Genomic DNA, 13230 nt, shown 5'->3' with positions numbered 1-13230 from the left:
ACAACATAAGTTAGGCCTAAATTCTGAATCGCATGTGAACTCTAGTGCAATCGTGTTTGGGACGGTTTCTTCCTACATCAAAGCATCATCAGCACATTAAAGGAAAGTGAGGAAGTCATCAATGTTACTTACACACCCCCGCCACAGGGGGCGCCTTTGTCACGGAGGACACATTTATTACATGATAAGTTTTCTCTTACATTATTACAAGTGTCTAAATAAATGAATTTGCTTTCATCTCTTAAGGCTTCATATTTAGGTTTTTTCAGTGAACGTCTGCTGATTTAGGACGTCGTTTGTTGCTCTTCTTCGTGGTCCCCGGTGGAGGTTTGAGCGAAGTCCTCAGTGAGAGCAGCTCCTTCCTCAGCTCATTGATCTCAGTGATCAGCGTCACGTTCTCCTGCAGAGACGATGATGAATCGACAGACACTTGAACCAGAACGGGCTGCACAGAGAAACCCCCCCCTCCCCCAGCTCACCTTCATGAGCTTCACGTAAACCTTGTCGTGCTCCTCAGCAGATTTTGCCAGCTTCATCTTCAGGCTGCTCACTGTTTTCTCCAGGTGTTCCCGGTGGCGACAGAGGATCTGCTTGACGTCTTCATCCATGCTGCTTTTCTCCACCTTTCAAACAACACACACCACATTATTGCTGTGATCGTGAGGAGGGTGGAAACAAACACAATAACCTGAAGCCTGACTAGCTCCTCCTCACCCTGCCGGCCTGAGGCACACGGCGGCTGAAGATCGTCTGCACGCTCTCCTTCAGCTTCTTGGGCTCCTGGATGAAGCTGACGCAGGTATGAAGGTCTGACTGAAGCCGCTGAAGATGTGTTTCTAAATCTTTCACCTGTCCACAGGAAAGATTCCACCATCAAGCGTCTGATGGAGACGAGCCAACGATGACGTCAGTCGTGAGACATTGTTCAACCACCCCTGGGGTGCATGTGCTCACTTTCTGCACCTCCTTCCGTATCTCCTCCTCTTTCGCTCTCAGTTTGAGCCTCAGGTCAGACGCACTGAGCTGCAGCTGAGTGTTGATCTTGTCAACTTGCAGCAGTTCCTCCTCCAGCTGTGAAACAGCAGAAACACGACAGCCGTGTGGAGCGCTGCTCTCCTGAGGGAAGACTCAGGCTGTTAGAGGTGCACACACCTGCTGGATGTGCTCTTTTTTCTTTCTGACGTCTTCCTGTTGAGGCTCAATCTGTTTCCTCAAGTCTTCTAATTGACAGTCGAGAACAAACCTCAACTTCTCCAGGTCCTGGTTCTTCTTCTTCAGGTTGGAGATGGTGTTGTCCTGGGTGTGGCGAGAAGCTGCTTTCATATTTCTCATAACCTACTAACACATGGCATCAGCAGTAGAAGGAGGAAGCTCTGGTCTCCAGCACCTTGTCCTGGTTGGTCTTTTCGTGTCCGGAGATCTGTCTCCTCAGATCCTCGATGTCACTCTTGAGGGAGCGGACCAGCCCCAGCAGGCTCTGCCGCTCCTGCTTCAGGTTGTTGACGTCGCTGCGTCTGTCGTCCAACTGTCTCTGCAGACTGTACAGCTGTTGTCACACAGACGACCCACACAAGACGAGACAGAGGACAGAAGACGCAGCCCCACAAAGACGTTTCCATCAACGTTTCACGTAACAGTTCACCACGTAAATCCATCTCATACGTAGAAGATCTAACAATTCTTAGCTCACATTTTGGGTAATGACACCAACTTCTCCTTTCAGGTTCTTGTTGGTCTCTTTCTCAGCGTGCAGTTTGTTCTCAAACTCGGCTCCGATCATGTGGATCTTTCGTTGCTCCTCCTGCTCCACTGCCTTGACGATCTGCTTGAACCAGCGGCTGTGCCGGTGGGATTCCTCCTGACACTGAACACAATTAGAGATCACAGAGACCACGTCACAAATGGATCCAGCTCAAGGATTTAAGTGAACACCTTCACGTTCCTCTTGATCTACCTCCGTCAGCTGCTGAGATTTCTCCTCGAGTTGGGCCTCATAGACTTGTTTTAGCTCTTCTAGTGACTGGAGCCTTCCTGCCTCTGCAGCTTTAAGCTGGTTCCCATAATCCTCCTCCATTCTTTGGTATTTCTGCTGTAGATCCTGGTACCTCGTGTGCTCTACAACGAGCTTCTGGCTGTAGGACACCTCTGAGGATGGTTGATAATGGACTACATTGATTGATTGATCCAGGTTGCACAGTCACAGATCCTCCTCTTACCTAGGTCCTTCAACTCTTTGGAGTGCTTCACAGCAACTTCTGCAGAACTCTGCTGGTGCTCCCGTTCCCGTTTCTCCATCTGTGTTGTCGTGGTCTACAGGTTCAGAGAGTATCTTTGTTTATCTGGAGTAAGTGATAAGATAATGGTGAAGATGATGTTCCTCGTCTGTTTGGTAGGTGAGCGGCAGACCTGCTTCAGTGTTTCCATCGTTTCTGTTTGTTGCGTTAACTTGTCTGAAAGCTCCCTTATCTTCTCGTTGTAGCTCATGACCTTCAGACGGAGCTGGTACTCGTGCTCCATGTGCAGCTCCTCCAGGCGCAGCTTCATTTCCATCATGTTCTGGTTCTGCATCACAGATCAAATTTGAGTTGGACTGACCCCTTCTAACACAAAGTGCTGTGTCACCACTGTCTGTTTCCACGGTTTTAGATCCACAACACATCAAACTTCCTCCTTAAATCTACTTTTTTAGATGTACCAAAGCCTCCTTAAGGCAAAGCACAGATAAAATCATCACCAATGGTGGCTACACGTACGCACCGTTTCCTCTAGATCTGCTTTGGTGACGAGGATCTCTTCAGCGTGGACAATCTGCCTGGTCCCCTTCAGTCCTCGGCCGTCCTTATCAAGCAGCTTCCACATCAGTAAACAACCATCTTCAGACACCGTCAGCAGGAACTGCTCGTCAAACGTGACCATCATCTGAGGCCACACAATGGGATGATTTCCTTTTCTTATTATTAAAATAAAAGCTAATTCAATGAAAAGTCCTTTAGTGCTAGAACCTTGGTAAGAGGGCCCCCGTGAGCCTGGTACGTTATCCATTCCTTCTGGATGGGAAGAGGGTATTTAATGGCGCTGATGGTTCCGTTGGCGTTCCCGGTGAAGACGACCCTCCCAGAGTGAGACACTGCTACAGAGGTGAATGTTCCCTCATCAGCAGAGACCTCTCTCAAGACCTGTGGAGGCAAACTCCGAGACCTTTAGAGATCCTGCACGTAGGCGTTTGGCAAGAAAACAATATTTGTTACTAGAGCTTAATTGTTGTTTTAATTTAGTCCCAAGTCAAAACCAGGACAAAGTTGGAGGCTTCTTTACATTTGGTTCCATTTACGTAGGAACTGATGTAGTCCCTGTGTTTCTGTCCCTCACCTGACAGTCCTGGATTTCCTTCAGAGTCCTGTCTGTTCCCACAGCCAGAATGGTCTTAAGGTCTGAAGAGAAGACAACATCCGTGTAGCTGCAGGACTTCAGCACACACTCCGACACACGTTTGCCCGTGTGTGTGTTCCACTCATAAACTGCACCGTCTAACCCACAGGACACCAGCCGGCCGTCGTCCGGGCTCCACTCGACACCGCGCACCTGCAGAAAGGGAGGCTGCATCCAACATTTGGGCTGAACACGCTGAAGAGCACTCTGGAGCCTAACTTACCTTCCCACTGTGGCCCTTCAGGTTGAGAATGTTCTCAAAAGATGTGAAGGAGTAGATGTGGATGATGTTTCCATCGACGGCTGCAAACATGTGGCCCCCATTGCTGAAAGCACACTGGCGTGTAGAGAGAAGAACCTGCTGGGTCACGTGATCCAACCCCTGTCGTGCTGCTTGTCACGGCTCATGTTTCGGGTCACAGTATGAAGGTTGCATATTTGTGTCTGCTGAGGACACGTGCACACGCGCGGGCGCAGCTCACCTGTCTGCAGCCACGCACCGTGAACTCCTTGAAGATGCGAATGTCGTTGACGAGGATGTTCATCAGCCTGAGTTTGTCTGAAAAGCCCACGAGGACGAAGAGCGCAGTGGGGTGCAGAGCCACGCTGTGGGCCTCCTCCTGGAACTCCTTGCACAGGTCCACGGTTCTAATGAAGATTCAAAGAGATCAGCTACAACTATTAGGCTTTTCCGAAGCATTTGCATCCAGTTGGTTTCCTGTTTCATTGCCCAGGATTCATTTCCTGTCGTGCACAGATGAACTGGCCTCACTCTCGTGTCTGACCCAGGTGTGACTTCCTCTTACTTTGTTTCATAGTTCCAGATGCGAACGCAGCGGTCCAGAGAGCTGGTGGCTACGATGGGCTTTCGGATACAGATGGACAAACCAGTGATGGCCTTAGAGTGGAAGGACTGGGACAGAAGGTCAAAATATGCTGATTCCTCCTGAGGGGCGAAAAGATCAAATGCAGCTTCTTTCATCTTTAGCTTTCCTTTATAAAACAGTTGCAATTATGTGGCATGTGATCACCACAACCGTGAGCACATGTGCACGAGCTCAGGTGAGAGTTGTACCTGCTTTACATCCACAGCAGAGAGGCTGATGCTGTACAACTGCCCCCGGTCTGTGCTGACGGCCAGGGTCTCCTCAGATGGACTCATGCACATGGTCTCAATGTCCTGACTGTCAGATGGGCCCAGTTCCTTGCTGGAAGGGTCTGAAGGGATCTGACCCCCCAAAAGAAATGCCTGCATTACTTCTCCATATTTAGTAGCACTATTTAACATAAAGCCTGTTCAAAGTCCTGGTTTCTTTACCCATATCTCTCTGCTCCTGGTGAAACTGTCATCTTCATTCTTTACAAAGAGGCAAACTCTGCCTGATCCCAAAGAGCAGACCAAGCCTTTGGAGTAGGACAGCACGGATGTGACGCGACGTGCGAGGGGGTTTTCACCGGCATCGCTGGCTTTGATTCTCTTCATCTCCACCTGCCTGTGACGCACTCACACTTTTAGTGATTAAAGACACCTGGAACAGTTCATTTGAAGATCCGTGGAGATGTAGCTCATGCTGACCTGTCCGCCCGCCCCGGGTGGGCAGGAGCGCTCACGACCATCTCTCTCCGCAGCTCTCCACTCTCAAACACCAGCAGTCGTCCCGTGTCCGTGCCTGCGACCACGCGCTCTGGGGCCATCCAGCAGTGACTCAGGAAGTTGATGGATTCCACCTTGGAGGCGCCGCTCTGTTTCAGGAATCCCTCCGCGTAGCGGAACAGCTTGAAGACGCCAGTTCCGCTCACGCAGAGCTGTGTGTTGTTGAAAGGGTTGAAGCTCACCTGCCAGGAGGCCAGAAGATGAAAGTGAGCGTCCACCAAGCACCCCAGCTGTGATGGTAGACCAAGCGTGGCTTACCTGGTTCACAGGGTTATTGGAGCTGCTTGTTTTAACTGTTGCCAATACTTTGTGTTTTTCCCATAACCAGAAGATCAGCGTCCACTCTGGAGGACCTGTTTGGCCGATCAGATACTTGGAATCCGGGGAAAAGGCCATGCAGACAAACTCCTGGGCAGGTAGGTCTCCTGCAGTCAGAACTTTTCTTTTTCTTCCCTGTTCATGGTGCAGATCCAACACAGTGATGGTGGACCTCTCTCCACGCTCCGACACCGCCAGGTACCGCCGGTTGGCACTGAGGGCCAGAGCACACATGCCCTGGCTTTTCTCGGAACCTGCAGAAACACTACAAATGATCTGACCTGTGTGTTCAAGTATCCTGTGAACCTCCACAAAGGCCTTCAAACAAAACCCCAGTGTCTTTTATTTCAAGAAAAGAAGTTGCTTCCAATTTTGGCCCTTAAGGTGAATGAGAACCAATGAAGATCTGCAGCTGGGACGTTGTTCCGAAGTGTGAAACCATAATTAGATGAATGTATATTGAACTGCTCCACATGGGTTTGAAATGAAGAATGTCTATAGTGACAAAACAATAAATCCTCCAAAAAAAACGTCATTAATTTGCCCTTATATATGGGAAGGTGGTGAAACGTGAACTGTTCGGCCTACCTGGCAGGAACCTCTGGCTGGCCTGGATGGTGTTGTGGCACACGCAGTTGTTTCCGGAGGGGAAAACAAGCGTTTGTTCGTCGCAGAAGCCCAGATTGTTCCTCACGCCGGCCCTCAGGCCAAAGATAAAATGCGGCTGCGCCACTACATTCGCCATCATCAGCAGAACTCTTTTGTTTTGCAAGTTCTCCACACACTCAAGCGTTACTCCGGCGACTCGGTCGCTAAGCAACCCACACGAGAATCACGCGGGAAACAAAAGATCTCGCGATATCTTGCTTCCGGTAAGGTCCGAGTTTTCCGCTCTTCTCCATCCTTAATTAATAATCGATCTTTTGCATACATATTTTCATAATGCACAGTTTTACAACAGCTCTACTTTTTTAGTGTCGTATCCTCAGTATTTACAACAACAGTTACCATCTTAGGTCTGAAGCTCGAGTAACGTTTTAAAAAGAAAAAGTACTAAGTAAAAGTATTTTTAAAGTCTAAATATGAAGATGTCAGTATGAGCGAGCAAAAAGAGTTCAGTTTTATTGAATATGGCATCTGGATGGTCAGACAGGCTCATTATCACCGATCGGAACTGAAAAACTGCTGGAATTTCTGATTTCCCCAAGTTCTGTGCGACGCCGTCAGCGTCTGACGCACAAACACAAGCTCGTCAACACCTGTTTTGTTTGTTTGTTTGTTTAAAACACAAAGAACAACACACTCTTCCGCCAGCTGCGCTGCACCAAATAACACCGTTAAATAACGATCCTCACATGCAACACAGGCCCATCCAGCCCAAAAGCATCTAAACAAGCCAATTCCGCCATATCAGGCTGCTGTTTCTGCTGCACAGCTTCACAAATTTGACCTATTGTGATGTACACAATAAAATAAATTGGTTTGCTGTTTTCTTGCGCTGCAGTGTCCAGCGTGCAGACGCAGGTGGTTGAAAACAACAATATATTTGTTTTGGGAGTTAATCCTGTATAAATTCATATTCCACATGTGCATACAAAAAGCTGTAGCGTTAGTCTAGTTGGTTTTATTTCAAAGATCACATGCAAACTGCGAAGACCTTCAGTGTTAGGATTAGTAGGCTAGAAAAGAGTATCGGATAGAGCAGAAATAAGGCCTACTGGGTAGAGATATGATCGTACCATAGCATCAGTCTTTGAGCGACTTACTTGATCCTAAACACTAGAGAGGGCTTTGAAGTCTCCTCAGAGTTTCAAAAAAAACAAACAAAGGTTAGGGTTTGAAGCCTGTCATCAAAGACAAAGGAGTTAATATTTAACTATGCATTTACAAGTTATTTACATATTCAGACGTTAGGGGATAGAGTTAAATTCAGGTACTTCTATTGTATTGATAAACTCATTAGTTATCAGGTAAGTCACAGGTGAAACACTTTCTGATTACGTTATTGCTATTATTACCAACAGAAGCTGTCCAACCAACCACACAAATAAGCAGAAGTGACCCAGGATCTTGAGTTTATGGTTGTTTTTGCAGAAACTGAGACGACAGCAGGACGACTCCTCAGGACGCTCCGAGAGATGGACCGGCCTCCACAGGAAGCTGTGGAAACGCCCGTAGTAGAGGGCCTGGTAGCTGCGTTCCACCCTCATTCTCATGACAAACTATGGCCCTGAACAGTGATCTATACATTATCTCATGGTCCAGGCCCACTTCAGGGTGTCCTGGTTCAGAGGCCTGGGACATCTACATGCCCTATCCTTTAGAACAGTTTCAGACTTTTATCATATTCACGAGCGTCATCTACACATAAATCATTCTAGAAACACACTACAAGAAAGTCTGCTAGAAAATAAACCTTTTTCTATCTTCTACCAGCTGCAGAACAACAGGGAGCTCCAGGATCAAAAGAGCCCAGTGGAGAAGCTGATGGAGAAGCTGGATGAAAATCAAAAAATCATTCAAGATGTGCAGCAGCAGGTTAACGATGATCTAGAGGTGCACATCAGCACACCTGTTTAGGGCCTGGCAGGATGTCCTCTTTGATATGAACTGAGACTCTTGGCATTGTCCAAAACTGACAATTACATTGCAAAGAATGAATTCACATTAAAAGTGACATTTGGATTATTCTGAAAGTCCAAACATTCAGGTCTTTCATTAGATTTGCAACATCAAACCTGAACCATTTTACAAGTTCCTACTTTTTCTCTGGCATTTTTCAGGTGCTACTGGAACTGCAAGAGGAGACAGAATTCTTTAATGGGACCTATTCTCCATTAACGCAGGTTAACATGGTCCCTTGATGTCTAAATTAAATGTTGGTAACATGCAAATGAGGCTGTTGGATCATGATTTGATGGTTTTTACCTCCCTGTTTAGAGTGAGCAGTCTTCTGAAGACATCTACATCAAGACAGATGAGACATTGGAAGAGGAAAATGAGATGCTGTGGAAGGAGCTCGAAGATCTGCTGAGAGAAAGGAAACAATTTGGGCTGTTTCTGAAGCAGCAGGTTAAAACATCTGCCTGTTAAACATCTGGAGAACTGAGATTCATTCCAGACTTTGATATCTATGAGGGGCTGTGAGGGCCATGGTTCAGAAATGCTTCTTGGTTTTTAAACACTGCTTAAACTTTCTACACCCACCATGAAAATTTAGTCATTTTGGGGGAAAATGTTGATTTATTCTGTTTCTTTTTTACAGGTTGCTCTTTGGGAGACAAGACTGAGCTTACTTCAGTCTTGTGATGAAGTCGAGGTGCGTAATTATTCTGTTCTTTAATTAATAAGAGAAAAATCAAGTAGTTCCTTCCAGAAATGAGCCTGACTCTCTTCTTCTCATCCACCAGCTGAGAAAGAATCTGGAGCTCTTTGTGGCCACGGACAAGAGTGAGTTCACTGAAGTGATGAAGCACCAATGCAAACAGCACACAATGGAAGAAGAAGAAGAAGATGAACTGACAGAAGAAGAAGATATAAAAGATCAACTCACAGAAGAAGAAGAAGGCCCAGATTAAGATTGATTAAGATGCTCAGTGGAAAGGGCACAAAACCAATAACAGACTACAACATGTCAAATAAAATGTCATGTTTTGTTCTGTGACTTTAGTCGATGGAAAGATGTTCAACAGAAATACATTTTAGGTTGAATTTTATTTATGAACACAGTATGAGACCTAAAAATGACCTAAAAATTGTCTGGAGAAAATTCAAAGCACTGCTGAGCTCAGATGCTAGAGCTGTAAAGGGCGTTTACATGCCCGTCTCCATCAGAATTCATCATTTATACAACCAACTTCCTGTCTACAGTCTGAGTAGCCTGATTACAGGAGGCTCTATATTCTATACATTCAACATTGAGCCATGTAGAACATACGTTCAATAGACAAACGGTAATATATGGACACACTCTATGGTAGAGACGATGTCCTTGCTGTTTTTTAGTTGCAGCACTTTGTTTCTTGCTGTCTTTATAATTGATCCATGAATATAAAAACTAGAAAAGCAAAAAAAAGCCAAACAGACGTAGATGTCGGCAAATAAACCAAACAGAAGGCGGCATGATGAGTCAGAACAATGCGATCAACAAGGTTTTGGCTTGATAACTCTTATGGTAGACATGGTCCAAGGCAGAAGAGCTTAGCAGAACCCATCAGCTTGACATTGTCTGCTTTTTCTGATCCAGAATACAGTTTGAACGTCAGGTTTGTGTTTGCTTGAGGCGCCTCGACCATCTTCTGTATATTTGCAGCAACTATTACTCGATCTCTGCCCTCCACCAGGCCTGCAGACACCAGCTCCTGGGCCACGCTCGCTGCTGTGTCTGTCCCTGGCAAGAACCTGAAGCGAACATCATTGAGCTCCTTTGAATTTCTGATCCTCAGCACCAAGCTGATGGGGGCTTTGGAATATCCTGGCACCACTGAAGCCTGTGATGTTCCCTGGGAAGGGCCTTGCGTGGTGGCTGGCGCCGGCTCCAGCGAAGCCTCGTCTGCAGCCTGAGGAACCTCTGGCTGTCGTGCAGCCACCAGCTGGAGCTGACTGCAGAGAAGATCTGGAGTCAGGAAAACCTCGGAATTCTGCGATCCCACCTTCTCCCTCGGAGCCTCATCACTTTCTTCATCCAGCCGATAATCACTCCATTCCCACTGGACAGCCTCGGGTTCGTGCAGCTGACAGCTGGGCCCTGGTTCTTGACATACCGGCTTTGATCTCTCTGGTATCGTGGGTCCTCTAGGAAGCAACGTCTCGTGTAAATATTCACGAGTCTTTGCTTTCTGGAAGAAATTATGCTTCAACAACTCTGAAGATGTTGGTCTCTTCGCCGGGTCCTTCTGTAGACACAGTGCGATCATCTTCCTGAAGGATTTGCTGTATTTCTTCACCATCTTCTCATCTGTGATCCCAGTCTCCAAGACCGGGGGATCATTGTGCAGCATCAGCATCAAGACCTTCATCGCTGGGTATTTGTGATAGGGTGCAGTCCCCGTAGCCAGCTCAATGGCTGTGATCCCAAAACTCCAAATATCAGCTTTGAAGTCATATCCCTTCCCCTTCTCCATGACCTCTGGGGCCATCCAGCATGGTGTTCCTACCAATGTTGTGCAGACTTTTTTCTGATTGATGAAAGCACTGACGCCAAAGTCTGCAATCTGCACTGAGCCATCCTCTCCAAGCAGAACGTTTCCAGCCTTGATGTCCCTGTGAATCTGCCCATTCTTGTGGAGGTACTCAAGGCCTTCAAGCACACCTTTCAACACAGTAGCGATGGTGGCCTCGTCCAGGACGCCGGACTTGTGTTCCCCTCGAGAGATGATGCCTTTGATGATGTCCAGCATGGAGCCGCCACTCAGCAGCTTCATGACCAGCCACACCTCATGCTGGACCACAAAGGAAGTGTGGTAGGTCACAATGCTGGGATGGTGGCACTGGCTCATGGCCTGGACCTCTTTCAGAGTTTCATCAATACTTGTTTGGCTTTTCTCTAGATTGGTGCGTTTGATGGCCACCTTCTCCTGGCGTGGTATACAACGGGCGACCTGAACCACCACCGTTGCCCCGCTCCAAATGACCTCGAGTAGCTCATAATCATCCCTGTTGGTGGACCAAGGCTGGGAGCTCTTGTCCTCTGGGCCTTCTTTTTCTTCTGTGAGTTGATCTTTTATATCTTCTTCTTCTGTCAGTTCATCTTCTTCTTCTTCTTCTTCCATTGTGTGCTGTTTGCATTGGTGCTTCATCACTTCAGTGAACTCACTCTTGTCCATGGCCACAAAGAGCTCCAGATTCTTTCTCAGCTGGTGGATGAGAAGAAGAGAGTCAGGCTCATTTCTGGAAGGAACTACTTGATTTTTCTCTTATTAATTAAAGAACAGAATAATTACGCACCTCGACTTCATCACAAGACTGAAGTAAGCTCAGTCTTGTCTCCCAAAGAGCAACCTGTAAAAAAGAAACAGAATAAATCAACATTTTCCCCCAAAATGACTAAATTCTCATGGTGGGTGTAGAAAGTTTAAGCAGTGTTTAAAAACCAAGAAGCATTTCTGAACCATGGCCCTCACAGCCCCTCGTAGATATCAAAGTCTGGAATGAATCTCAGTTCTCCAGATGTTTAACAGGCAGATGTTTTAACCTGCTGCTTCAGAAACAGCCCAAATTGTTTCCTTTCTCTCAGCAGATCTTCCAGTTCCGTCCGCAGCATCTCATTTTCCTCCTCCAATGTCTCATCTGTCTTGATGTAGATGTCTTCAGAAGACTGCTCACTCGTCTGCTCACTCTAAACAGGGAGGTAAAAACCATCAAATCATGATCCAACAGCCTCATTTCTGTTGTATTATGTTGAAGTTACTTATAGATCCACACTTGTAACTTGTAAAATGGTTCAGGTTTGATGTTGCAAATCTGATGAAAGACCTGAATGTTTGGATTTTCAGAATAATCCAAATGTCACTTTTAATGTGAATTCATTCTTTGCAATGTAATTGTCAGTTTTGGACAATGCCAAGAGTCTCAGTTCATATCAAAGAGGACATCCTGCCAGGCCCTAAACAGGTGTGCTGATGTGCACCTCTAGATCATCGTTAACCTGCTGCTGCACATCTTGAATGATTTTTTGATTTTCATCCAGCTTCTCCATCAGCTTCTCCACTGGGCTCTTTTGATCCTGGAGCTCCCTGTTGTTCTGCAGCTGGTAGAAGATAGAAAAAGGTTTATTTTCTAGCAGACTTTCTTGTAGTGTGTTTCTAGAATGATTTATGTGTAGATGACGCTCGTGAATATGATAAAAGTCTGAAACTGTTCTAAAGGATAGGGCATGTAGATGTCCCAGGCCTCTGAACCAGGACACCCTAAAGTGGGCCTGGACCATGAGATAATGTATAGATCACTGTTCAGGGCCATAGTTTGCCATGAGAATGAGGGTGGAACGCAGCTACCAGGCCCTCTTCTACGGGCGTTTCCACAGCTTCCTGTGGAGGCCGGTCCATCTCTTGGAGCGTCCTGAGGAGTCGTCCTGCTGTCGTCTCAGTTTCTGCAAATACAACCATAAAGCAACCATAAACTCAGTACATTACATACATACAGGATATTAAGATCTGATTAGTCTGGTTTGTTTGGTTATTAGGGAAAGAAAAAGAACTCGGATAGTGCAGAGGTCATTCCTGCACATTTTGATAATATACATAGTATATCAAAGCCCGTCTTTAGAAAGTCTTTAAAAGACTTTTAAAGTCTTTTAAAGTCTTTTAAAGCCTTTTAAAGCCCATAATACTGTACTTCAACTTGGTTCTGCCTTTGATGTCTTAATCTGCATGTACTGAAAACCTGAAATGAATATTTCTTCCCACACTAAATACAGGTTTGCATAAGAATGGTGGCAGGTTTCCTTTGCTAAACAATGTGTCAGCAACATCTGTTATTACCTGATTACTGAGAGTTGGCAGTGCTCAAATTTAGCTTTAGGTTTTTGATGTCAGACATTAAAGCAGGGCCTTTCATTTTTAATCTCGGTTTGTTTTATGTTTGAGACGAGGCTCGGCTTCCTTTATTACCTCTGAGGCCTTGATAGTAATGCTCCTATCATGTTCTTCCATTGTGCTGTAACAGCCAGGGAGCATCGCCAGTTTATGCCAAGTGGCGCCTCTTGTGTTACTGCTTAGTACTGCAGCTAGAACTCTTGCATCTTTCTCTTTGATTTCCTTCCATTCCATGCTAGCCTGCCTGTCCTTCCCTCCCGCCCTTTTCATCCTGGTGCCAGCAGAGCCTCACAC

The 13230-nt window shown here is 46.3% G+C and overlaps 3 protein-coding genes and 1 long non-coding RNA gene across 8 annotated transcripts; 2 read left to right on the top strand and 2 right to left on the bottom strand.

The window, feature by feature from the left end:
* Positions 1–124: 124 nt before the first annotated feature.
* cfap57 (cilia and flagella associated protein 57) lies at positions 125–6149 on the bottom strand. Of its 2 annotated transcripts, none has more exons than XM_057029261.1 (21): positions 5990–6149; positions 5342–5655; positions 5006–5265; positions 4748–4922; positions 4505–4657; positions 4236–4375; positions 3912–4077; positions 3653–3766; positions 3370–3582; positions 3003–3176; positions 2758–2919; positions 2407–2562; positions 2217–2310; positions 1955–2145; positions 1691–1864; positions 1388–1546; positions 1153–1296; positions 955–1071; positions 715–849; positions 480–623; positions 125–400 (listed from the first exon to the last, which is right to left on the bottom strand). In XM_057029261.1, exons 1-21 carry the CDS (start codon positions 6147–6149, stop codon positions 266–268), a joined length of 3480 nt encoding a protein of 1159 aa, XP_056885241.1. In that variant the 3' UTR covers positions 125–265. The 2 variants fall into 2 exon arrangements, with proteins under 2 accessions (XP_056885241.1, XP_056885242.1); XM_057029262.1 differs by having other exon boundaries at positions 964–1071.
* LOC130523756 (liprin-alpha-2-like) lies at positions 6105–9065 on the top strand. 4 transcript variants are annotated; one of them, XM_057029272.1, is made up of 7 exons: positions 6105–6273; positions 7496–7578; positions 7838–7939; positions 8185–8247; positions 8342–8473; positions 8667–8720; positions 8812–9065. In XM_057029272.1, the coding sequence occupies exons 1-7, from the start codon at positions 6120–6122 to the stop codon at positions 8977–8979; spliced, it is 756 nt and encodes a 251-aa protein (XP_056885252.1). In that variant the 5' UTR covers positions 6105–6119; the 3' UTR covers positions 8980–9065. The 4 variants fall into 4 exon arrangements, with proteins under 4 accessions (XP_056885252.1, XP_056885250.1, XP_056885251.1 ...); XM_057029270.1 differs by having other exon boundaries at positions 7838–7957; XM_057029271.1 differs by having other exon boundaries at positions 7496–7590.
* A 110-nt stretch (positions 9066–9175) lies between these two features.
* LOC130523754 (serine/threonine-protein kinase OSR1-like) lies at positions 9176–11778 on the bottom strand. Its single transcript, XM_057029267.1, has 3 exons — positions 11595–11778; positions 11348–11401; positions 9176–11256 (listed from the first exon to the last, which is right to left on the bottom strand). Exons 1-3 carry the CDS (start codon positions 11661–11663, stop codon positions 9571–9573), a joined length of 1809 nt encoding a protein of 602 aa, XP_056885247.1. The 5' UTR covers positions 11664–11778; the 3' UTR covers positions 9176–9570.
* On the top strand, positions 10655–12964 carry LOC130523758 (uncharacterized). The gene is made up of 3 exons (XR_008949994.1): positions 10655–10863; positions 10951–11110; positions 11640–12964. It is a non-coding gene; the product is annotated as an uncharacterized LOC130523758 (long non-coding RNA).
* The last annotated feature ends 266 nt before the right edge of the window (positions 12965–13230 follow it).

This window comes from Takifugu flavidus, chromosome 4 (genome assembly GCF_003711565.1).
Source record: "Takifugu flavidus isolate HTHZ2018 chromosome 4, ASM371156v2, whole genome shotgun sequence".
Taxonomy (NCBI): domain Eukaryota; kingdom Metazoa; phylum Chordata; class Actinopteri; order Tetraodontiformes; family Tetraodontidae; genus Takifugu; species Takifugu flavidus.
This window is presented reverse-complemented; position numbering and strand designations above follow the sequence as displayed.